This window comes from Cuculus canorus, unplaced genomic scaffold, assembly GCF_017976375.1.
Source record: "Cuculus canorus isolate bCucCan1 unplaced genomic scaffold, bCucCan1.pri scaffold_156_arrow_ctg1, whole genome shotgun sequence".
NCBI classification, from domain to species: domain Eukaryota; kingdom Metazoa; phylum Chordata; class Aves; order Cuculiformes; family Cuculidae; genus Cuculus; species Cuculus canorus.
Window position 1 is genome coordinate 4,245 of NW_026527790.1, and position 22,554 is coordinate 26,798.

The 22,554-nt window shown below is 57.3% G+C and overlaps 2 protein-coding genes across 6 annotated transcripts; both read right to left on the minus strand.

The window, feature by feature from the left end:
• Nucleotides 1-2,558: 2,558 nt before the first annotated feature.
• On the minus strand, nucleotides 2,559-22,543 carry LOC128850668 (protein regulator of cytokinesis 1-like). 3 transcript variants are annotated; one of them, XR_008448038.1, is made up of 19 exons: nucleotides 18,815-22,543; nucleotides 18,495-18,549; nucleotides 18,361-18,407; nucleotides 15,936-18,096; nucleotides 14,385-14,517; nucleotides 14,003-14,125; nucleotides 13,404-13,637; nucleotides 13,149-13,319; nucleotides 12,826-12,975; nucleotides 12,457-12,604; nucleotides 12,192-12,328; nucleotides 11,828-11,923; nucleotides 11,523-11,669; nucleotides 11,000-11,110; nucleotides 10,763-10,872; nucleotides 10,204-10,467; nucleotides 4,782-4,886; nucleotides 3,860-4,069; nucleotides 2,563-2,854 (listed from the first exon to the last, which is right to left on the minus strand). XR_008448038.1 is itself a non-coding variant. In XM_054055642.1 (16 exons), exons 4-15 carry the CDS (start codon nucleotides 15,944-15,946, stop codon nucleotides 10,807-10,809), a joined length of 1,527 nt encoding a protein of 508 aa, XP_053911617.1. In that variant the 5' UTR covers nucleotides 15,947-18,096; nucleotides 18,361-18,407; nucleotides 18,495-18,549; nucleotides 18,815-22,543; the 3' UTR covers nucleotides 10,074-10,467; nucleotides 10,763-10,806. The 3 variants fall into 3 exon arrangements, 1 of the variants encoding a protein (XP_053911617.1); XR_008448037.1 differs by having other exon boundaries at nucleotides 2,559-4,069; XM_054055642.1 differs by lacking the exons at nucleotides 2,563-2,854; nucleotides 3,860-4,069; nucleotides 4,782-4,886 and having other exon boundaries at nucleotides 10,074-10,467.
• On the minus strand, nucleotides 6,260-10,014 carry LOC128850669 (hydrocephalus-inducing protein homolog). 3 transcript variants are annotated; one of them, XM_054055643.1, is made up of 5 exons: nucleotides 9,334-10,014; nucleotides 8,694-8,814; nucleotides 8,145-8,278; nucleotides 6,970-7,106; nucleotides 6,260-6,337 (listed from the first exon to the last, which is right to left on the minus strand). In XM_054055643.1, exons 2-5 carry the CDS (start codon nucleotides 8,694-8,696, stop codon nucleotides 6,321-6,323), a joined length of 291 nt encoding a protein of 96 aa, XP_053911618.1. In that variant the 5' UTR covers nucleotides 8,697-8,814; nucleotides 9,334-10,014; the 3' UTR covers nucleotides 6,260-6,320. The 3 variants fall into 3 exon arrangements, with proteins under 3 accessions (XP_053911618.1, XP_053911620.1, XP_053911619.1); XM_054055645.1 differs by having other exon boundaries at nucleotides 6,260-6,293; nucleotides 9,334-10,013; XM_054055644.1 differs by having other exon boundaries at nucleotides 6,260-6,334; nucleotides 9,334-10,013.
• Nucleotides 22,544-22,554: the final 11 nt, after the last annotated feature.

A 22,554-nucleotide genomic window follows, 5' to 3' on the forward strand; every position in this document is an offset into this window, starting at 1 on the left:
CTGGACCACAAGGACAGATCCTTCTGGAAAGACAAGTGGCAACCCCCCCCCCCACCCGCCCCCAACACGTGATGGGGGGAGGGCAGAGGGCCCCTATTGTTAACTCTTTCCGCCCAAATGGAACCGAGGGGAGGGGAGCCGGGGCCTGACCCGCCTGTGCCTACACGCAACCCTGCCTCAGCCCTGCGCCCCGCGCCCCGTGCCTGGAGCTGCTGACTTTAGTCCACAATAAAAAGAGAGGTTACTGTCATGGATTTTTCGTTGGGAGCACACCACCACTATTTTGGGCTACAACTGCCATTTTTGAGGCTAGAAGCAGATTTTTATGGCCAGAACTCCCAGATTTGTGGGCAGGACGATAATTTCTGAGGTCAGAACACCTATTTCTGCTCCAGAGCACCAATATTTGAAGTCAGAACACTCACTTTTGTGGCCAGAACACTGATTTTTGGGAAGAGAACATGGATATTCAGGGGTCCAGAACATGCATTTTGGAGCAAATGCACTAACTTTTAGGGCCAGAAGTGCCACTTTTGATGCCAGAAGTGGATTTTGGGGGCCAGAAGACCCATTTAGGGGCCAGAGCCCCCATTCCATGACCCCTGCCTTTGATCCCTGCTTTTCTAAGTGTCCACAGCCCTCTGGTTGGGCCACAACTCCCATTCTTGGGGTCAGAACCAAAATTGTTGGGAGCAGAACTCCCATTTTTGGGGCCAGAATACAGACTTTTGGAGCTGGAACTCCCATTTTTGTACAGAGAACACTGATTTGGGGGCCAGAACTCACATTTTTGGGAGCAGGACAGTGATTTTATGAGGTCAGAACACATAGTTCTGGTCCACAGCACCAATATTTGGTGTCAGAACTTTGATTTTTGGGGGCAGCACATGGATTTTGGGCTGCAGAGGGACGGCACTGTGGGCGTCCCGCACATCGGGGCAGTACTCACGTCCCTCACCGCTGGCTGCGATTGTGAGGTTTCATAGCGGAACACTTCTCCAGGTTCCTGGCTGGAGCCATTTGTGAGGAGGTTGTTCCCACATTTCCTCCCTTCCCCCCAGCTGCCTGGGGAGCTGTCGCCCCACAAGGGCAGCAGCCCCAGGGCCACGTCATGGCCCAGCGTGGTGTCTGCAGGTAAATACGGGCAGCTGGGGCGTGAGGACGATGCCAGCTCTGACCAGCCACGCCGTGTCCAGTTCCTGGTGACCGAGGGGCTGTGGGCAGAGGAGGTGGTGTGTGGGCCCTGGACCACCTACGTCTGTGTGCTGGAGCCATGAGGACCCCACTGCTATGGCAAGGAAGATGAGAAAGCTCCACTCTGGCCCTGTGGCGGGCAGGCATCCCCAGGCACAGCAGGGCTGCGTTCAGCCCCAGGGGAACGGAACGGGCAACCCTGAGCCTGGCCAGTGCCAGGCCCTGCCCAACTGCAAAGGGCAACCCAAGGAAGGACTGAAGGTGTTTATTACATCTACTTTTCCATAACAGCTAGGCTAGTGCTTCGTGTTGCCTACAAAGGATATTCCCAGCTTGCCACAGCCCCACGGCCTGAAGTTACACCCAGGCAAGGCTTAGATTGGATACAAGGAAAATGTCTTTGCTGACAGAGTGGCGAAGCCCTGGGAGAAGCTGCCCAGGGCAGTGGGGGAGTCTCCAGCCCTGGAGACATTCAAAAGGTGTAGATCCAGCAGGGACAGGGGGGTTGTGTCGATGGACTGGATTTTCAACCTTAACCATTGCAGAATTCTAAAGCCGTGCCCAACGCTGCCGCCCTCTGCTTCAGCCCCCCCAGCCACACACAGACCAGCAGCTATTTACACAAACATTTATTTCGTCTTCTCATGAACAGTATTTACAGAGCTCGAGCAAAGAGGGAGAACATAGAGAATAAATAACAGCAAGGGGGGACTGTAGTGATAACAAAGTGCAAGTAAGTCATGCTCCGAGACAGACAGTGGAAGCAGGCTGTGCTCCAGGGCTGTGTCATACCTCCTTGTCCCCAGGGCAGGACAAGCTCCCCCTTCCGAATGGCAGGGAAGGTGCCTCATGCAACTGGAGCTTGGGTCGTGGCTACCCCAGGCTTGGGAATGGGGAAAGGGAGCAGCAGGACACAGTGTCCACGGCTAGCGATGCTCCAGGAGGAAGCAAGGCAAGCTCCCCTCATAGGGAGGGTCCTGCTCCTCCACTCCTGGGGACCCACAGCCTCATGGGGGGGGGGGGGGTGGGGGGGAGAAGGGGAAAGGCGAGACCCTCTGCATCGCAGCCAGTCTGAGTTCAGTGCGTGGGGCAAGCAGAGCTGGGTAAGGGAACCACAGCTAAAGTGAGCCCACGCTGAGCCAACCTGCTGTGGCATCAGTAAAAGATGATGCTGATGGGACAACAGCTATAGAAAAGGAAGGGAAAAACGCCTGCAAAGGAGAGCGCTGAAAGCAGCTCTCTGGAATAGGTCCTGTCTGTCCCTGAGCATGCTTGGCCAGGCAGAGTGCCTGCAGCTCAGCACCACCAGGAGCAGGAGCCTGGGCTCCCCCCTGCAATATCCTAACATAACAGCCTACTTGAATCTTCAGTCACAAACATTGGCAAGAACTCAACAAATGAAAAAAAACTTGCTCTTAATAGTGTCCCTGGGGCAGGAACTCCCTCCCCCGCAGGGCGCCAGGCCGGAGCAGTGCCCAGGACCCAGGCAGAGGTGAACCCCGCAGCCTGGGAGGCGGGGGGAGCTGCGCAGGCTCTGCCGGAACAAGGACTCACTACAGCTACCAGCAGCTGGGGCTGGGCAGGCAGCACCTCAGGAGAAGCCGTGGGTGCTGGTAGAGTTCAGGACGTTGGAGCTACTGGCAGCCTTTGAAAGTTCGCGCTGTGGAAAGAAGAAGCAGGAGATGGGCATGAAGGGACAGAGAGAAGGCCTCCAGGCCAGCAAGGAGGGCAGGCCAGGCTACTCCTGCTGATTTGTTTGGGCTCCCCACCTACTCCTGCTACGGTATTCCTGCCCTCTTTTGAAGCATGGAGGAGCTAAGGAAGAACTCTGAGCCCGTGAGTCTCCCAGAAGAAGAAGAAGCTGTTGCCCACGTCCCTCTCCCTCCTGCAGCGGGCAGGCTGGCTGTCCTGGGAAGCCCAGGCCCCTGCACTGCAGCCCCTCAGACAGGCTGGGGAGTGCCACCACCTCCAAAACCCCTGCGACAAGGGACTCTGACCACAGGGGAGGCTTTACTCAGGCAGCCGGAAACAGTCACATCTCCAGAGAGCTTTACCGCAGCACGCAGAGGAGCAACACCGACCACACGAAGATCAGGGATAAAAATCCAAGAGGATACAACTCCTCTGCACTTTAAGGCACGCTCTAACAGCCCAAACAAAGCAGGCAGCATCAAGGAATGGCAGAAAAGGCACCCACACACAAGATTTGGAGAGCTCGCAGTGACAGCAAAAGGAGAGAGCACAACACGAACAGAGCCAGCAGCCACCGGTGAGGATTTTAACCGAAAATGAGTAAAACGTGGATTAGTCAGGGATGTTCTCTCCAGCTGCAGTGACCGGGAAGCCCAAATTAACCTCCTCCCTGGATTATTTTGGTGATTAATCAAGAGCATTGAAAAAGAACCTCAGACTTTAGGAGCAGATCAGTGTTTTGGGGGACACATTCCTCCGGAGATGACCAACTTGAGGTGAGGAATTCCCAACTTTGGGAGTGGGAGGTTGGCCACTAAAAACCAGCCTGGATGCAGGATGTGTCACTCAAAGGTTGTACTTCCAAGCCATACAGCCAACAAAGTAGCTGGGGAGGGGAGAGAGCCTTAGACCTAAGTGGGCAGCAACCCACCGGTGATGGTATTGGACTCCTGCCAAGACAAGTGTGTGGTACCTGCAGGCCGTAGTCAATCTCTGCGTTGTCCAGGATGGAGTTGATAAGGGAAGCCTCCCCACTCAGTGCAACCTCGTAGGTGGGGCCTCCCTCCACCCTGCACAGAGCCATGACGCCGGCGACGATGTTTGCGTGGCCAAAGAAAGTGAACATGACCCGCTGGCTCTCACCCGGCAGCAGTACACCATGCAGAGGCAGGATGTTGAAAACCTGGAGACAAGGGAGGAGACACCGAGATGTCAAGCATCAAAATCGGGGCAGAAGAGCAGCCATGGCTTGGAGCAACGGACAGACGTGGCTAGAGGGGCATCTTCCTCAAGTGCAGGCAGAATCATCCTCATTTCGTCCTGCATCCACTACACTTTCCAGCAAAGGAACCACGTGATAAATCTTCTCCCATACTCACCAATTAATGCATTAATTAACACACTACCTTACAGTAACTTGGGAGGCCTCCTGGCAGCAATAAATTCTCTCTGCTGCAGAACCTGCCTTTGATAACACCCTTTGCTGCCTCTAGAGAAACACGAGACCTGGAGGTGAGAGCCCTCGGAGCCACGGGGTGGACTCCAGCCCAGCTCATCTGACTCCTGATGCTTTTCACTCTCTCTCTGATTTGCAGGCTGCTCTCTCTCAAGATGCTACAGCAAAGTCTACTGCAGAAATTTCCTATCAACCGCTTGATTAGGGACAAGATGAATAACGCCCTCCATATCTGCTACGCAGGTAACGTCCTTGGTCAGCCCTGTGACACGGCCCACACGGCCCCTCCAGTGACCAGTTGCTTCAGCACTGCTGTGTGACATGCTTGGAGGGGCACGAAGCTGCACTTTGAGCAGCGCTGAGGGCCACCAGCGGGAGTGAGGGCTACGTAACTGCTGGCCACACCGGAAACGCAGAGGCGAGACTGATTCCCACCTACCTCCTCTATTCCCACGCTGACGGGCTCTGCCTGCGTGAACTGCCTCCGTTGCAGGCTCCCAGTCTCCTCAGTACCTTCCACCTTTGGAGCAGTGGATGGTAGTGGCTGGAAAACAAGGATCGAGGGCTGTGGCAAGCAGCTGCCTGGTCTGGGCAAGACTGCTCTGCTGCAGGTGACATCGCCTCATCAAGCCAGGAACAGACAAGGTGGGACCTGGGTGCAAATCCAGTAGGGGTCTGTCCACACCTTCAGCTGAGTGTGGGTCCAAGCCCACCCACAGAGGAGCCACAGATGCCATCTGCACTTCCTACACACAAGCTTCCCAGGCAATCTGGATGTACCCAGCACTCAGTCCCGGCAGAGATCTCAAGGACATTTGGCACCCTCGTACCAGCCTGGCTTCACTCACTCCTGCCCAAAGAGCACGCTAGGAACCCGATGCCAGGACAGGTTCGGTTCTCCGTGACAAGAACAGAAACACTGCTGCAAGGGAAATGTATTCAAACCAGGCAAGTAAGGTCTGTGAAAGCGCTTGAGATGACCATTCCATTTCAGACGGTGGTTAGGTTTCACCTCGTGCACCCATCAGTGCAGGAGAGCTGAGGACCTCTGCTTGGACATTCCTCTCAAAAGGCACATTCCTGACGAAGGCAGCTGAGATGTTTTTTCTGTCTCGCAGCAGCTGAGTGCGCATGTTTAACCTCAGAGGTGCCACCTTTCAAAAGGAAGCTTGTCCCTAGGCTTTGTGTTTCTCCCCTGCAGAAGCCCTGCGTCCAGTCGCTGGCCCTGCTGCCAAGCACACTTGTGGCTGCAGAAGAAAATCTACATTTGCTTCCAGGGAATCGTTGGCATCTGCTGGCTTTTGGAGAGCATCTCCTGCTGCTCCCAGGCCTTTGGCTGGCTCCTCTGCAGCCTCTTCCCTGGAGCTGCCCTCTGCAGATGCTGAGCCTTCCGACTGGGCTATGTTCTCCTGTGGTGGTTGCGGTGTGATGAAACACTGACTTGCAGGAGGGCCGAACCTGGAAAACAAATCAACTTTGATCACAGACCTGCAGCGGGAGGGAGAGAAGCTCGCACGAGCTGCTCCGCAGCAGGATGTGGCTCCTGGGTGGGCACTGCAGCTCAGCAGTGGGTCTGAGCCAGCAGCTCCAAAACCAGGATGGAGCACGTCAACTGCTGTTCCTGACCTGCCACCCGCCCTGAGAAGGGGTGCGGGCACAGGGGTGTGAGGAAAGAGGTGGTACCTTGATGGGCAGGAGCACGTCCACCTCTCCCAGTGGCAGGTTGGCACTTTCTGAGTCAAAGTGCACTGTGAATGACTCGGTCTCACAGCACGGCAGGTCCTTCACGTGCTCCGGCTCCACACGGAAACCTTGAACAGAGGAAAATAAAGCAGCTGAGACACACAATCGATAGCAACATGTCACAAGCATGTTAAGCTCAAGGGCGTCCTGGCTGGCAGCTCTGAAGGACCCCTTTGCACTCGTGGAGCAGCCCACTACTCTTTCTTCCCTGTCACAGCACAAGGGAAAAGGGTTCTCACAGGTAGAATCCTGCTAAAAAGGACACCTATCAGCTGAGAGGCTTCAGTCATTTCTTCATCAGTCATCCCAGGGGAGGGTGCAGAGAACTCTCCAAAGGAGAACTTCCAGCTGAACTCCCCCCACGCCGTATGCTACCCCGAAAACAACTTAGAGGAGACACCTGACCACCCTTCAGACACAGTGGGTCTGGTGGTACTGCAGCCTCACCTTGAGGCCTGTTTCAGAAGCCTTGTTCAGCACGACAGAGGACCTCACAGGCTGTTTTCTCAATAAAGGCTAAACAGAAGGCCATGACATTATCAACTTGGAACAAAGCACTCCCCAACCACTACGGGTCCATCTGTTTGCAGCACAAGCCCAGAGAATCCACAAGGAAATGCAGATGCTGCTCACTGGAGCAAAGAGAAGATGCTGAGAGCTGACCAAGGCAGTCGCCCCATCCGGGCCCTACAGTGAAGGCAGGCCAGGTCTTTGGGCACCGCTGCCCAGGAGAACTCTGTTTCTAAAGCACCAAGCAGAGGGTCTCAAGGAGGACAAAGGTGGACAAACAAGCGCTCAAAAAGCTCCCCATGTCCAGTGGCTTAAGCTAATCTGTCAGAGACAGCTCCTTCAAGCCCACGTGAAATCGCACCAGTAGTGATTACCTGTGCTACGCAGGACCCTTCGGCCAGTGCAGAAGGACACAGGAAACCGCCCGGTGTTGGTGATCTTCACAACGTGAGTGTGGGTACTACCACGAATGACGTAGCCAAAGTCCAGGATGTACTCAGGCAGCTCAGCTCTGAAAGGACAAGTAAGGACAATCCTTAAACCACAGCCTGGACAAATTTCTAAGCAGATGGAAGAAACAAATAAAGTGGATTTGTCTTCATTCACTGCTCTAAAAACTCAACCCAAGCCTCTGAAACCAAAGTCCTGGCCACCTGGTAATAAGACTTTGGTAAGTCACGGGGACTGTAGGTCCAAGGTTTTCCCAGCTACCCATGGGACAATAAAATAAAATCAAGGCTTTAAAATGGATACTGGTCACAGTTCCTCCGCTACAACAAGCCATCCCAGATAAGTCCCCTGGCCCTCCACTGGGCTCAAATGAAACTGCTAAGCCTGATGTACAGGCCAAGCTTGAAAGTGCTTCAGGACCTTGTAATAAGATTTGCCTGCACAGGAAACCTTCCCTGTTCTGCAACCAGACCTGTCCCCGAAGCAGCACCAGTAAACACACTCATTAATCCCCACAGGATTCATGGGAATGTCCTTTTCCAGAGCAATCCTGCTCAGGAAAGCACGTAACTTAGCAGCTCTGCAGAGCATTTTCTTCGTGGATTGGACCCCACCATGCTCGTGCCTCATCACATCAGAGCAAAGGGAAGGGCCAAGTCACCCAGGGAAGCCCTGCAGTGCCACCACCATCCAAGCCATCTGATCTAGGGTTTGTCAGCCTGTGCCATCCTAAGCTCTTTTGGCTTAGTGTGGTCTGTTAGGTGAAAACAGACGTCAGCTTTGAGTTGCCTCTTTCAGAGTTGGTCAGCAGGGATGGCGTCTGTGCTGTCTGGAAGGGCCTGATGGTCTGCACTGGGCCCCCTCAGCTCTAAGAGCAGAACCCAGCATCTGTGCGGAGCTGAGCACATCCAAAGCTCAAGGTGGCACTGTGGCAGTGAGGACACTCATCCGCTCACAGGGAGCATGTCAAAGCTATCAGGATCAGGCCCTTCCTGAAGCGCCCAGCTCTGGAGACACAAAGAGCTGTAAGAAGCAGGGGGGCACTGCTGGGTGTTACCCTCGGGGCACATGCAGACAGAGTACGGCAGCCCCTACTAACTTGAGAAGCCCGCAGCGAGCACGCTGGTCAAAGGCAGTGTCCTCTGGGGGACCGCAGGCCAGAGCTTTCAGCTGCTCCAGGGCATGTTCCTCTAGCAGCATCTGCTCCATCTGCATCTGCAGACAAGGCTCCAACTGAAGAAATGAAAGACAGTGCCTGGTTAGCAAGGGTCCTTCCCAAGGTACAGGCTGGTCTCCTAAAGACGATCCCACCCTGCTCCTCTGGATGGGGTCCGCCTTGGGCTGTGAGCAACAAATATCCCAGTGAGGACCTGACCCTCCATCACAGAATACCATAAACTCAATCACCTGAGCATGGCCTTCAGAATCTCTCCCTGGGGCAGTCGGGAACCTGATAGCTATGGGAGGACACCTCCAGAGGTGGGCAGCCCCTGGGGCAGCACTGAGCCAATGCAGGATCACGGCCCGCTGTGGGCAGGGAGGGCCCAAGTGCCAGCAGGACACTGGGAGCCTTGCTCTGGGCTGCAAGAGGACCAAATGACACAGGGGGAGGGTGGCATGTGCTAAGCAGGGCAGCAGCCGTTCTCACCATGGTGCTCGAGCCGTCTCTGCAGCCACAGTTTCTCCCAGAACAACAGCTTCATCTCTCTGGCTGTCTTGTTCCATCTTCTCTTTTGCCCCCTTGAGGACCTTCTCATATTTTTCATTTCCTGAAGGAAGAAAATACCCACAAATAGCAGTGTGGGCGCAGCACCATTCCCATTAGAGCTGGAAGTCCCACTCGCCCAACATTGGCCTCTCCGAGGACCACACTACTTGAGCAACCTATTGAAAGCAGATGCTGCTGCTCCTCTATGAATCCTGATGTTCACTCCCGCTCAATTTTCCTCCTGACACAGAAGCATCTCATCCCCTGTAATGTGATGCAAATCCAACTCTGCCAAAACCCTTGTCTATTAATTAGCCTCTGTTACAGCTTTCCCAAGCGTTTCTGTCCAGCCATCATCTTCCCAGGACTCCGACAGGCTCTAAAGGATGGTTCCAGGGGCAAAGCCCACAGGCTCATCTGCCAGAGACTCAGGAAGTATCAGAGGGTTGACTATTGCTCTGGCAGCCCTGAAACCTCCAGGCTTGGTGGAGTGGGTGTGAGCTGCCCTGGGGATGGAAGACGCGGAGCAGGTGGGGTGGGAACAGAGGACCTTCCTGGAGAGCAGACAGGCAGTGCTCACCTTTGATATTCCTGGGGAGCTCCAAGGAGATCCTGGGAAAGTTACCCTCTCCTTTTAAGGAGATCTCTTCTGGCTCCAGGTGACCCACTTGGACCTGGAAAGTCCTGCAGAAGCCACCAGGTACTCCTGGCAGGTAGTAGACTTTCAGCGCTTGCTCCTTGCCAGCTCCAACATAACCCTGCAGGCACGGGAGAAGAGGGAGGGAATGCACCAAAGAGGGATTGGTGGAGGGCTGGCTCAGGTGACAGACATGCTGAGAAGAGAAGGCAGGTTCTCATACGTGAGAAAGTATCACTTTACAGCTTTCTTGCATCCAAAAGCTAAGGTCTCCTACACCAGGATGCGGCATGTCCTTCCAGAGGACTTGCCGGGATGCATTCCCCCGGCACAGACCTTCAGACTGCCCTTTGCGCAGCACGAGTGCAGCTCAGCCCCTAACGGAGTCTTCCCCTCTGCAGCGAGAGTCAGGCTCAACAAACAGAAGCTCCTTTTGAGCCACTGTGGAAGAAGAGTGAAGTACCCGCACGCTCTCAGCAGGGCCGGCAGCTCCTGTCACAGCACGGCAGTGGTTCCCAGGCAGCTGTCGAGGACAGCTGCGTAAGGTGACCCTCAGGAAAGCCGGCAGCATCTGGCTCCAGCGCCGGCACCAGCAGAGAGCTCAGCAGCCGGGCTCCACAGCAGCCAAAGCGCTCGTGCCTCCCACGAAAAGTAGTGGCTGGAAAACAAGGATCGTGGGCTGTGGCAAGCAGCTGCCTGGTCTGGGCAAGACTGCTCTGCTGCAGGTGACATCGCCTCATCAAGCCAGAAACAGACAAGGTGGCAAGTTTCAGTTTCAAGCTTCAGGAGCCCTGGCCCTGGTGCAGGCTGTACCTTGCGGGGTGCAGCGGTTCAGATCCCGCAGGTTGTCCAGCACGTCTGCCAGCTTCACCAGCTTGGCCTGGGGGCTGCAGCCCGGCGCCTGCTCCACCTGGAGCCGCTTGCGCTCAGCCCGCGGCAGCGCCTTGTCCTCAGTCACCTCCGCCACCACGTTCCGCACCGCTGCCCCAAACCGCTCCTTCACTGCCTGTCGCTCTGAGGTGCCAGAGGAGCTTCAAGCTTCAGGAGCCCTCCAGGATGTGAGGCCCGGTTCTGATTCTGGAAGCATAGAGAACCAGACTCATGTTTTGAAGGTCCCCCGGGCCCCCAGGCTCGGCACAGAAGGAACAGAGGAACGATAGAAATCTGAGCTAGAGGAAGATTTCCTAAATGCTGTTACTGCCCTCCTCTTTCTCCCTCCTCAGGTCCCACAAACATCCTGTGGCAACCCAGTGCAGCAGGTAGAGACAAATTGGCTTAGCAGGAGGCAGCAAAGCTGAGTGTGACAGCAGTTGGAGCTGTGCCACCTCAGCCCATGCCTCTTCGCCCCAGCCCACTCTAGAGGGTTCCTTACCTCCACTCCAGAAGGTGGCAAGCGAGTCACCGCTGAGTGGTAGATTATTTCCCCAAACCAGAACCAACGGTGCTGTTGGGAGTGGCACCGGCGATGGAAGAGCCATTGAGCTGAGGGGAAAACCAGAGCACGCATCACACAGGAGGAAGCGCTGGTGGCTGTACCGCACCAGAGAAGCCAGTGACAACTCCCAGCAGGGTCCTAGCATGCCCACAGTGCTTGGCACAGACAGTTTACCTTCCTCGCTTTGCCAGGAGTGGTGGTGCCGAGCATCCGCCGTTTGATAGGTGTGCGCGGGGTGCTGCCATACAACATCTCTGCCTCTATCTGGCGCCTTTTCTTCAGTTGCTGCACAAGAGATCTGCACTTAAAACCTGAGCAGAGGATCTGCGGAGCCCTGGCTTGCCCCGTGCTGCCCAAGGGCGGGCAGGCAGGGCCCCGCAGCAAGCACATAACACGGCCAAGCAACAGGAATGCCAAGAGTGATTTACAGGTATCCAGAGCCAAGCTGGGCTTCTGGCACTGCTGGGGCTGGGAAAGGGGCTCACCACAAACAGACAGTGATAGACACCAGCCCTGCTGCCAAAGAAAGGTAACTGATACAGAGCCACTTTCAGGCAGAGAGGGGAAGACAGAGACGTGGGCAGCAACTGGGGGCCGTTCCTCTGCTCCACGGAAGGCAGGGCCACCAATAGGCTGGTGTTCCATGCAGCAGAGGCTCCTCCAGACCAGGAGGCAGCATGCTCAGCTTCGCACTCACCCGCTCCTGCTTCTCCTTCTCTTTCTCCAGGTGGTACAGCTGCCACTGCTCCGACACATATGCCATCACCTGCTGCCCCTTCACCAGAAACATGCCCTCGTGCTCCTGCTCCCAGGCCTGGACCCGGCTTTCCAGCTCCTCCTGCAGCTGATGAGGACACGAGGGCAGTGTAGAGAGGCTGCCCTCCCCAGTGCGGGCATCCCCGTGCCCAGAGATTCCCCTTGCTGGCTCCGAGGGCTGTGCAGCTCCTCAGCCAACGCCAAGCAGGCCTCTTGGCACTACAGCGTCTCCAGGGCTGAACTTACCTTGGAAAGCACCTTCTGCAGCTTTGCTCGCTGCTTCTCTTCTTTCAGCAGCTTCCCCCCACGGTTGGTGAAGCGACTGGGGTCGGTTGCTTTCCTCTGGGACAGAAAGGAGTTCAGGAGAAAACCAAACACGTGGCAGTTTCACAGCCCAACGTACATCCCACAGGGAAAAGGGGCTGGTGGAAGCCATCCCTGTTGCGCAGCCCCATCACAAATCACAGCACCCCTCCCCTCGCCCATCCGCTGTGGTTTCCCAGTGCCTCCCTCATCGGTCCCAACAGTGCTTTGCGTGCAGGGGCAGAGGTGTGCGCTGCTGGTGACCCAAAACTGAGCCAGACAGAGCATTTCCCAGCCCAGACAATACCTCCAGCTCCAGGAACATCTTCCAGTTCTCCTCCCATTTCTGGACGGCCTCAAACAGATCTTTGTGTGTTTCATAGATGGTCTTCATCTTCCCCACCTCAGCTTCATGGAGCTCGAGCAGGGCCTCTGTGTAGTTCTCTGGAGAGGATGGAAGAGTGCTTTCAGGAGGCAGCCAGGGATGCCCACACCTCTGCAGGCTGTGCGCAGCCAGCCCTCCTTGGCAGCTTCTGCAGGGCAGCAGAGGAGTGAGAAGAGCCAGCACCCACCATCGTTATAGGGGGCGAAGCCTTCTCTCTGCTCCTGACTGTAGAAGCACTTGTCCCAGTACGCAGCCATCTCTGCCCGGATTGCCTGAATCACGTCTTTCATGTTCTGCAGCTTCAGCTCCTCCAGATTCTCCACTTCCAACTGCAGCTGCCAACAACAGAACACAGACTCAGGGAAGACAGCACAAGAAGGGGAGCAGAACAGGGTCCAACTCTCAGCTCCTCCACCCGTGAGGGCAGGATCTGGCCTGTTCACCTCACACTTGACTGCTGGAAACAGCTCCTCCGCTCTAGCTGAATGCACAAGAGCACGAAACCCAGAGCTGCTACGCCCCAGACCCCCCTCCGAGGGCACAGGATGCTCCTTACAGCTTTCCTGGTTTTGGCTCCGCACCCAGCCATGTGCACTGCTGAAGCCTCCCTCTCCTCCACAGGAACTTGCAGCCTGTCCCAAAGTGCAATGATCCTGGAGCGCAGCTCTTCACACACAGCTTCATTCTGCGATCTCTGGGCTTCCAGCTACAGTGGGGAGAGCACAGGGTCAGCACAGCCTGGCCCCAACGGGCACGAGGGCCTTGCAAAGCCACATGCGCATCTCACAAGATCTCCTTGGAAAAGCTCCCAAAAGGAAGTTCTGGCACACAGGCTTGCGGAAAACCGACAACCTCCACAGCCTCCGTGTGCCAGCGTACCTGCTTCAGGAGATCCTGGAGGGCAGTAATATTGTCCCTGGACAAGCAGAACGCTTCCTCATCTTCACACACCACCTCCTGTTCAAAGCTGGTGTCTGGAGTGTGGTCCAGCTCCTCCATGAGGAGGATGATTTGCCGCTTACTGCTGACAAACTCTTCTTGCCTTTGCTCCTAGAAGGTGGTGAGCAACATTAGAACCCAGCGACCCCTTTGCGTGCCACCCTCAGCGAGCTCCTCAGACCCCTCTCCACTTACCTTCTCAGCGTTCAGGAAGGCCAAGTGCTGCCTGTAACGATCCAGGTCGTCCAGGCTGGGCACGGCATTGCCATCAATGCAGAATGGGCTTGTGCAGAGGAGGTCGCACAAGTCTTGATCTTGTTCTAGCAGCGTTTTCAGCTCGCGCATCCTCTCTGCTTTCTGCTGCAGCAACACGTCCATACGGTTGCGCAAATTCTTATCCAGCTGCAGAATGGTATTTTCCTTCTCTCCCTAGAGGAATCAAAAAGTCAGATTTCTTCTCCCCAGCTCTCAGACCTGACTTATGGATTTAAGGCTTCTCAAACAAAGACATTGTTCGGAACTAGGGTTTATGTCTCAGATGTTCCTCAGGAAGGGGAAATGCAGCAGCAACACACCGAGTGAGACGCTGCAAGCCACCCAGCTCCCTAAAAAACACCTCCCAGTGTTCATCCTACAAGAAGCCACAAAGCCTCTGGTTCTACCAATCGCCAGGAAAAGTGATTCTGAACAGGCATTTGCCTTGCAAGCTCTGGCCTTCCCGAAACCCCAGCCAGAGTCCAGGCAGCAGAAGACTGTTGCCAGCAGAATGCTAGGAGAGAAAAGCAATTTCGTACCTCAAAGGGGTCCAACTGGAGCTCCATGCAGAGTCTATCAATCTCCTTCTGAAACAGGGCAATGTTCTTCAAGAGACGCTGCTTCAGACTCTCCTCCTCTGCAACCATCAAGTCCAACATTTCCTGCAGCACAGGCACGATTGGAGCCAGGTGGGGATGGAAAGCCAGGAGGGAGCAGGGCAGGGCTGCTGGGGCCGTGCTAGGAGAACCGGGGTTCCAGAGCTGGGCTGTGTGCGTTGAAGGCAGAGGCACAGCGAGACCCCCTTGGTGCCCTCAACCAAGTGTGACCTGGCCAGTCCGTTCCTCGCAGCCCAGCTTCATCCAGGGGCTCCCGCTGCAGCCCAGCCCCATAGACTCCCGACCCCAGGAGGGACCCCCTCACCTTGATGTGCCCCTTGACAGTCTCCATACGCTCCAAGCGCATCTCCTCGGGGATGCCGATCTCCTCCCAGATGTCCCGCAGAGCCGCCATGGCTCCGTTCAGGACTGACACGGCCTCAGCCGCCACCACGTCGCTGCAGGCACCGGGGCCGCCACCCGTCAGCAGCTGCCACCCAGCACCACTCGGCCCCGGTGCCCAGTGGCTGCTGCCACCCTCCCCATTGCCCTGCCCAGGACCCCTCCAAACCCCGAAACCAGCCACCACCGAGGATCTCTTTGCCCGGTTGCTGTCCCCTTGCCCACAATCCACACTGACACCCTGCCTGGGACCCCTCGCCTGTTACCCCATCCCTCTGCCGAGTGCTCCGCCTTGCCCACTGCCCCGGTGCCCGTTGTCCAGTGCTCCCCCCCTTGCCAGGGCTCTTTCTCACTATCCTTATTCCCGGTGCCGACACCCTTGCCCAGTGCCCCTCGCCCGTTGCTCGCCCTACCCCCGCTTGTCCGGGTCCCGGTGCCTGTTGCCCCCCCCGCCCGGGTCCGAGTGCCCCCTCTTGACCGGGACCCATGCCCGGTGCCCCTCCCTAGCCCGTGCCTCCTGCCCTGTGCCCCCTCCTCCTTGCCCAAGTCCCGATGGCCACTGCTCGCCCCCTCCTTGCCCGAGTCCCGGTCCCAGTGCCCGTTGCCACCACCCCCACCTCCCCCCATTGCCCGGGTCCCGGTCCCGATGGCCGTTACCCCCCCGTCCCCCCTTGCCCGAGTCCCGGTCCCGATAGCCGTTACCCCCCCGCCCCCCCCTTGCCCGAGTCCCGGTCCCGATAGCCGTTAACCCCCGTCCCCCCCTTGCCCGAGTCCCGGTCCCGATAGCCGTTAACCCCCGTCCCCCCTTGCCCGAGTCCCGGTCCCGATAGCCGTTAACCCCCCGCCCCCCCTTGCCCGAGTCCCGGTCCCGATAGCCGTTAACCCCCGTCCCCCCTTGCCCGAGTCCCGGTCCCGATAGCCGTTAACCCCCCGCCCCCCTTGCCCGAGTCCCGGTCCCGATAGCCGTTAACCCCCGTCCCCCCTTGCCCGAGTCCCGGTCCCGATAGCCGTTACCCCCCCGTCCCCCCTTGCCCGAGTCCCGGTCCCGATAGCCGTTACCCCCCCGTCCCCCCTTGCCCGAGTCCCGGTCCCGCTACCCGTTGCATCCCCCCTTTTGCCTGGCTCCCAGTCCCGGTGCCCGTTGCCCCTCCTCCTTGCCCGGGTCCCGGCCCCAGTGCCCGTTGCAGCCTCCCCTTTGCCCGGGTCGCGGTGCTCGTTGCACCGCCCGCCTTGTCCGGATCCCGGTCCCGGTGCCCCCTCTTGCCCAGTGCCCATTGGCCATTGCCCCTTGCCCGGGACCCGTGCCCGGTGCCCCTCCCTGGCCCGTGTCCCGGTGCCCCCTGCCCAGCGCCCCTACCCTTGCCTGGGTCCCGGTCCCGGTCCCGGTGCCCCTTATGCTCGGTGCCCCCTTTGCCCAGGCCCCGGTGCGCCCTCCCTTGCGCCCCTCCTGCCCGGGTCCCGGTGCCGCCCGCACCTCCTCCGCATGGCTCCGCCACACTCCGCGCTCGCCGCTGCGATCCAAACCGCCCACCGCCGACGCCGACTGTCCGCCGACTGCGGCCGCCTCACCGCTGGCCCCGCCTCAACCGCCGCGCGGGCCAATGGCAGCGCCCCCTAGCGCCCCGCCCGGCCAATCGCACGCCAGAGTGACCAAGGGCTCGGCCTCCCGCCCGCTCCGCTCGGGCCGCGCTGCGCATGCGCCGTGCGCGCGGGGTGGAGGGGGCACCGCGGGATGTCCCTCCTCCTTCGCCGCGGGGTGGGAGGGGTCACCCGGGGACGCCCCTCTCTCCATTGGCCCAGGGGACCCCGGTCCTCCCGCCTCTCCCGCAGGACCCACCGTCCCGGGACACCCGGCACTACGCGGGGAACGGCTTGAAAGTGAACGGGGAAGATTTACATCAGACATTAGGGAGAAATTCTTCACCGTGAGGGCGGGGAGGCCCTGGCCCAGGTTGCCCAGGGGGGCCATGGCTGCCCCATCCCCGGAGGTGTTCAAGGCCAGGTTGGATGGGGCTTGGAGCAACAGGATCCAGTGTCCCTGCCCAAGGCAGGGGGTGGCACTGGATGGCCTTAAAGGTCCCTTCCAACCCAAGCCATTCCATCTTTCCACCTTTCATCTCATTTAACGGGTGACACAGGTCGCCGTGTTCCTCAAAGCACGATTGTTTTCGCTAAACTGAAGCCATTTGCCTTAAAAAGAGACTGGTGGAAGAGCAAAGGGCAACCGCTTGAACAATAGGAGCATTTCTGTGCCATGAAGGCCATTTAAGCCATCATCTTCAAATAAATCGTGTTGGAGGTGCTCTAGGCCAGGCTGGATGGGGCTTGCCGAACCCTGATGGGCTTTGAGCTCCCTTCCTACCTACACCATTCCAGGATTCTATGACCCCTAAGGCAGAGCTGGAGCCGGAGCCAGAGCGGTACAGGGGAGCTGTTTATTGGCAGCCTCAGGCCTTGGCCTCGATCATGGCCTCCATCATCCGGGCGCTGTTGGTGATGGCCGTGGTCAGGAAGATGAACTTGAACCCTGGGGGAGAGCCACGGGACACAGCCCCACAACACCATGAGGCAGAACCATCAGGCAGAGCTGTGGGACTCAGCCCCACAGCACCGTGGGGCAGAGCTGTGGGACTCTTGTGGTAGGTGTCCCTGTCCATGGCAGGGCTATCTTTAAGGCTAACTATCATCCCTGGAACCTGTCTGCCATCCCCAAACCCCTGTGCCACCCCCAAACCCCTCTGGCATCCCAGAATCCCTCAAGCATTCCTGAACCTTCCTGCCACCCCTGACTCCCTCTGGCACCCCCAAACCCCTCTGCAATTCCTGAGCCCCTCTGGCATTCTGGAATCTTTCTTCCACCCCTGAACCGCCTTGCCCTTCCCAAACCCCTCTGCCACCCCTGAACCCCTTTGCCATTCCCAAACCCCTCTGGCACCCCTGAACCCCTTTGCCATTCCCAAAGCCCTTTACCATTCTGGAACCTCTCTGCCATTCTTGAACCCCTCTGCTCCCTCGTATCCCTCTGCCACCCCACTGCCACAGCAGCTCTGGCCCTGTGCCGTGGGTGTCTCTGAGGGTGCCCAGCCTGCACAGAGTGACCAGAGCTGCTCTGGCACCAGCGGGCACGTGGGCAAGGCAGCAGCTCCACAAGGACATACCAACCCCAGCTTCTTGCTTCTAGCTGGAAAATTGCTCTTTCTGGCCAAAGAATTAAATGCATCTGTGATCTTTCCTGGAAAACAAGAGGAGAAGAAACAGCTCAGAGCCTCAGGATTAGTCACAGCTGGGCAGAGGGACGCACAGAGTTCCGGGCTCCAGAAGAGAACCAGCAGCAGCACCTGCCAGCCCTGCTGCTCCCATGGGCCAAAGCTCTGCCCTGCTCGTAGCTCTGTGCCCGCAGTGTCCACTTTTGCTGCGTGCTTCCATCCGGCTCTGGAGCAGCAGCTCCCAGCAGGGCAGGGCTGTGCTCCCAGCTCCCCAGGGGCAGAGGGCTGGCTCTCAGCGGCAGCACGGTCTGTCACCAGCTTGCTGACTCTGCTCTCCACAGCGGTCAGCGTCTCTGCGGCCGACTGCTCGGTCAGCAGCCCGATGCGCTTGAGGTTGTGGAAGGTCAACAAGTGCTCAGGCCCGTAGCTCTGGGGAAGGGGACAGGTGGATCAGCACAGGGCCTGGCTGTGGGCATAGAAAAGCGGGAGGGTGTTATCTCCACGGGGGAGGCTGCTTAGGGCAACCCCGCAGGCAAAGGGCAGCGGCAGGCAGGGCTCAGGGCTCCTGGGGAGATGTGGAGGCAGGGGCTGTCCTGTGGAGACAGCCCAAGCATCCCTGGGGAATGCTGTTTCCCAGCACCTTGTGCCAAGTCTGACACAACGCTTGCTCTGCTGCGAGCCCTGGACACTCACCTGCAGGTATTGGGTTTTCAGGGACCGGTAATCTTTGGGGATGAGACCTGTGGGGAGCAGCAGGGTGAGCTCTGCACCCAGGCTGGAGGGCCCCCGATCCAACCTTCCCTGCCCAGAGCAGACAGACACCTCACCGTTCTCCGTGATGGAGAGGAGGCACATCAGGCGCAAGCTCTCGATGGGGGACACCTGTATGGGAGCAGGCAGTGAGCCCCTGCAGCGAGCCCCTGCAGTGAGCCATGCAGCCCACAGTGAGAGATGCAGCCCCGCAGTGAGCCCCGCAGCCCTGCAATGAGCCCCAGAGTGAGCCCTGCAACCTCGCAGTGAGCCCTGCAGTGAGCCCCTGTAGCCCTGCAGTGAGCCCCCACAGTGAGCCTTGCAACCCCGCAGAGAGTCCCACAGTCCTGCAGTGAGCGCCGCAGCAGGACGGCGCAGCTGAGCCTGTGTCACTCACCTGCCGGTCAATGTGCTCCTCTATGAAGCTGTGCTCTCTCAGATGTCGAAGCCTTCCAGCAGAGCTGTGGTGGGGGAAGACGCAGCCTCACTTCCCCCATCCCCAGGGCTCTCTCTCCAGCCGGAGGCCATGCTCAGCTCCCTCCCTGAGCCCCAGGGAATGAGGCAGGCTTGCAATGCTGGGCTGCCTACCCGACCACACTGTTGGGTGTGTTAGGGCATCTCTGGTTTGGGTCAACCAGGCTGAGCATGGGACAACTTGCAGGTCGCTCCACAGGAGGCAAGCCTGGTGCTGGCTTAGGAATTTGCAAGAGCTGTGCCTCACCTGACCTACCAAATGGGGACACGGCATCCACGCTGCACACTGGCTTTGGTTATTGCCCGCAAAGGTATCAGCTTTCCATTCTGCACGTGACACAGCCAGACCCGGCCGGGCCGCTCTGCAGAGACAGGACAGCGGCCACAGCCTGCTCTGGAGCGGCCATCTGGCCTGGCTGGCAGCTCTGCGAGAAGGAGTCCTCTCCCACGGCTGCTGACCAAGTGCCACTGGAACGCAGCGGGGAGGGAAACCAGCTGCACACACAGCACGGAGCTCATCTGAGCCATCGACAGTGACGCCAGCAGGGAGGCGGGGGACACAAAAAGGACAAACCCAGACCTCACAGCCCCGAACGGGACCCAAGTCTCCAGACACGGACAGCAGTTATCAGCACAGCCAACAGCTGCCTTCAGCTGCAAAGACCTTGTCAATGAAATCAGATTTAGTAGCGCCAGTCTCCTATTACATAACCATATTTCTGCCCGGTGCATTTCTTACTGTTTCATTTTCTCAAAAGGAAACAAAGAAGTGCCAGTGTGAGGATGTAGGGAGGGGAGGAAGTGGCTCAGAAACGCAGTGAGTTTTGTTAGAAGGTCTGTGAACAGAGGCACCCTGAGCACAGAATGAGAACGGCCCTTCAATCAATCCACAAGTGATTTTGCACTTAAACCGGAGAACATCTCAGTAGAAAACCTTTTCTGAGACCGAGATGCAAAACCAGAGTCTGCATTTCAATGGAGAAGCTCTGGTTGCTCAGCCACGGGCTCTGTCAGCAGAGCTGGCCTTTCATCAGGGATGGAGCCCACATCTCCAAGACCATCAGTGCCTGATGAAGATCCAACGTTTGGGCATATTCGCTGGTTGGAGATAACAAGGTGCCCTTGTAGTGCTACGTGATATCACACGATAAAGGTCAGGTGGGAAACTGTGGCATCAGGAACATTCACCCAGAGCAGCTACAGCCTCCTATGTAGCGCAAATTCCCTTCTCCTGCAGTCCCATACCCTGGGCCCTTCTGGGACGTGGACTTTCACAGTCATTCTGCTGCCAAGGATCAGGAGGCTGGGGCTGGACAGACTATGAGGGACACCAGGACACACTCATTTCCTATTCCTTTGCTCCCATTTGACCTCATGGTGGCCGAATGCTGCCTAAGCAACCAGCAGCCCTGGTCTAACACCCCAAAGGCCGCTGCGGAGGAACACAAGTGACGCGTGTTCTCATGCTGCAGCGCTCCACATTGGCCACACACAGACCTCTCCACTCAAGGTCCCAACCCAGGGTGCACTCACCAAACGAGACGTCACCAAAGTGGAGAGAAGGTACATCAAAAGGAAAAGCTGGTCCAATGACACAGCCCCTGTGAGGACAAAGACAGGCATTAGCTTGGTTAGAGACGTGCAAAGCTTTCAGCTTGCATTACCACTCAGATCAACCAAACCTGGTCTCAGAACCATGGTGAGTTTCAAATCAACCAGTCACCCTTGTGCTCAGCATCACATCCGTGCGGACAGGAGGCAGCCCAGGCAAAGCAGCTGGCAGCTGAGAGCCGCTGATGCGGCTGAGGGCACTGCGCCAGGCAGGGTTTGCCCTCAGGTTGCTGCTGGCCCTATGAAGGACCCTGAACAAACGATGGCTCTGTGCCTCAGTTTCCCCATCTGTAATGTGATGGACACAGAGGTGTCCACACAGAAGTGGACTCACTGCAGCCAGCCTTCCTACCTGCAGGTTCCCTGCTTTGGGATTTCTTAGCTGGAACTAGTGTTTCCATGGAGTACAAGGTCATCTTCTCCTCAGATGATTTGGATCCACACAATCATTAGGCATGCAGCATTTTGAAACGCTAATCCAGGAAAGTGCCCAGAATCCCGTCGACCGCAACAAGAACAGCAACGTCCTACACAGCGGCCACGTGAATCTTGGAGGAAAGTACCAGCTTGGCACTGAGGCACCAGCTCACACCCAAGAGCAACACACGTGTTAAACCAAACACGGGCGTTCTGGACCCACTACACCTTCTCACCCATTCTTAAATTCAGCAGCCAGAATCCAAGCTCCCAAACTCACCAACATCCACTGAAATCAGCACTTGGAGCTGCACACCATTCACTAATTTATTTCATGGTTGATGCCACTCACTGCCAGCTCTGCCTCTTAGTTAAAAATCCAGGACCACAGTGAACAGCACTGCTGGTTTTGCTCACAGGACTGCCACTGGCTCTGTTCTGCACGTGAACAGACCCCAGCATCCTGCAGGAGGGACTTGTGTTCATCCATGGTGTCCCCCTTTCTAAACACCAAAGAAAAAAGCATTCAAGCCTTGTCAGTTTAGTTTCCCAGTAAAGAATAATCACCTCTGCTTTGGGCATCTTCTGAGTGCACAGACAAAAAGCACTCAGAAAAAGGGACTTCCAGGGGTTTCAATCCACCGCTAATAAGAATCCTGAGTCTTGGAGCTGAGGCAGTTCCTGAGGATGCCAGGTAGCAAACCTCTGCTAACGATGAAGTTCCCTCTCCAGAGATGTCATGGAATCAGACTGAACTTCCCAAGCCCCAACAGCTGACTTTGGATGGAGCAAAGCCAGCAGACACACTTTCCATTACAGCACATCCCAGGAGAGGATAGAAAACAACCTCCAAACCAACCACAACAGGGAATCACTCTGGGACACTGCCCAGGATGAGCCTTGCCAGCCAATGGCTGCCATTTCGGCTGCAGGCACTGCGTCTCTGAGCAAGTTACACCTCAACGACTGCCAGAAGGCTCAGGCAAGGAGACAACCCAGAGCTCTGGGCACCACAGCCTATAACAGTACAGCCGGCAAGAAAAGGGGGGGAGAGGAGGTGGTTTTGGCAGCAACAGTAGTTTACAATAGCAGTAAATAATGCATTTATGAAGGGAGATCAGGGTCCTTGCAGAGCAGGGAGGTGGGAGAGGAACCACATGAACTCTCATCCTCGTTCCTTCCTTTGCAGCCCAGTGTCCCACCAGCCAGCTCGCCTCCATCCAAAAGAACTGGGAGTTTGGCTCCATCGAGGTGCTCAAAGCTTCCCAAAGAGGGAGGCTGAGCTTGTCCTCGTAGGTGGGTATCCCCAAGGAGTTTGAAAACAAATACCTGGAGCTGTGGGGCTGCAGAACGAGAGATAAAAGATCTTTGAAATCAAGGAGGCAGCTGACACCTCAAAGAGGAGTGGACTGCAATGGGAATTACTGCCAAGGGACAGTTGTATGGGAGCAGACGGGGATGCTGGGGCACCATCCGACCCGCTGCACAGGAGCCACCATCCAGGAATAGGGGAGTACACGGCTGAGGATGAAATTCAACAAAGTAACACCAATCCCCTTTCACTGAGACATACGCTCTGCACTCACGAGACAGAACGGGTTGTGCTGACACAACAGCGTAGAGAGTGGCCACAGG

What these genes read in the sequence shown, in the direction of transcription:
- LOC128850669 (XM_054055643.1), bottom strand. An exon ending in GCTCGCTGCGGGCTTCTCAA is followed by an intron (nt 7,107 to 8,144) that starts GTTAGTAGGGGC and finishes TTGTCCTTTCAG; the next exon opens with AGCTGAGCTGCCTGAGTACA.
- LOC128850668 (XM_054055642.1), bottom strand. An exon ending in CTGTCAAGGGGCACATCAAG is followed by an intron (nt 14,126 to 14,384) that starts GTGAGGGGGTCC and finishes CCTGTGCTGCAG; the next exon opens with GAAATGTTGGACTTGATGGT. An exon ending in AGATGTTCCTGGAGCTGGAG is followed by an intron (nt 11,924 to 12,191) that starts GTATTGTCTGGG and finishes TTTCTGTCCCAG; the next exon opens with AGGAAAGCAACCGACCCCAG.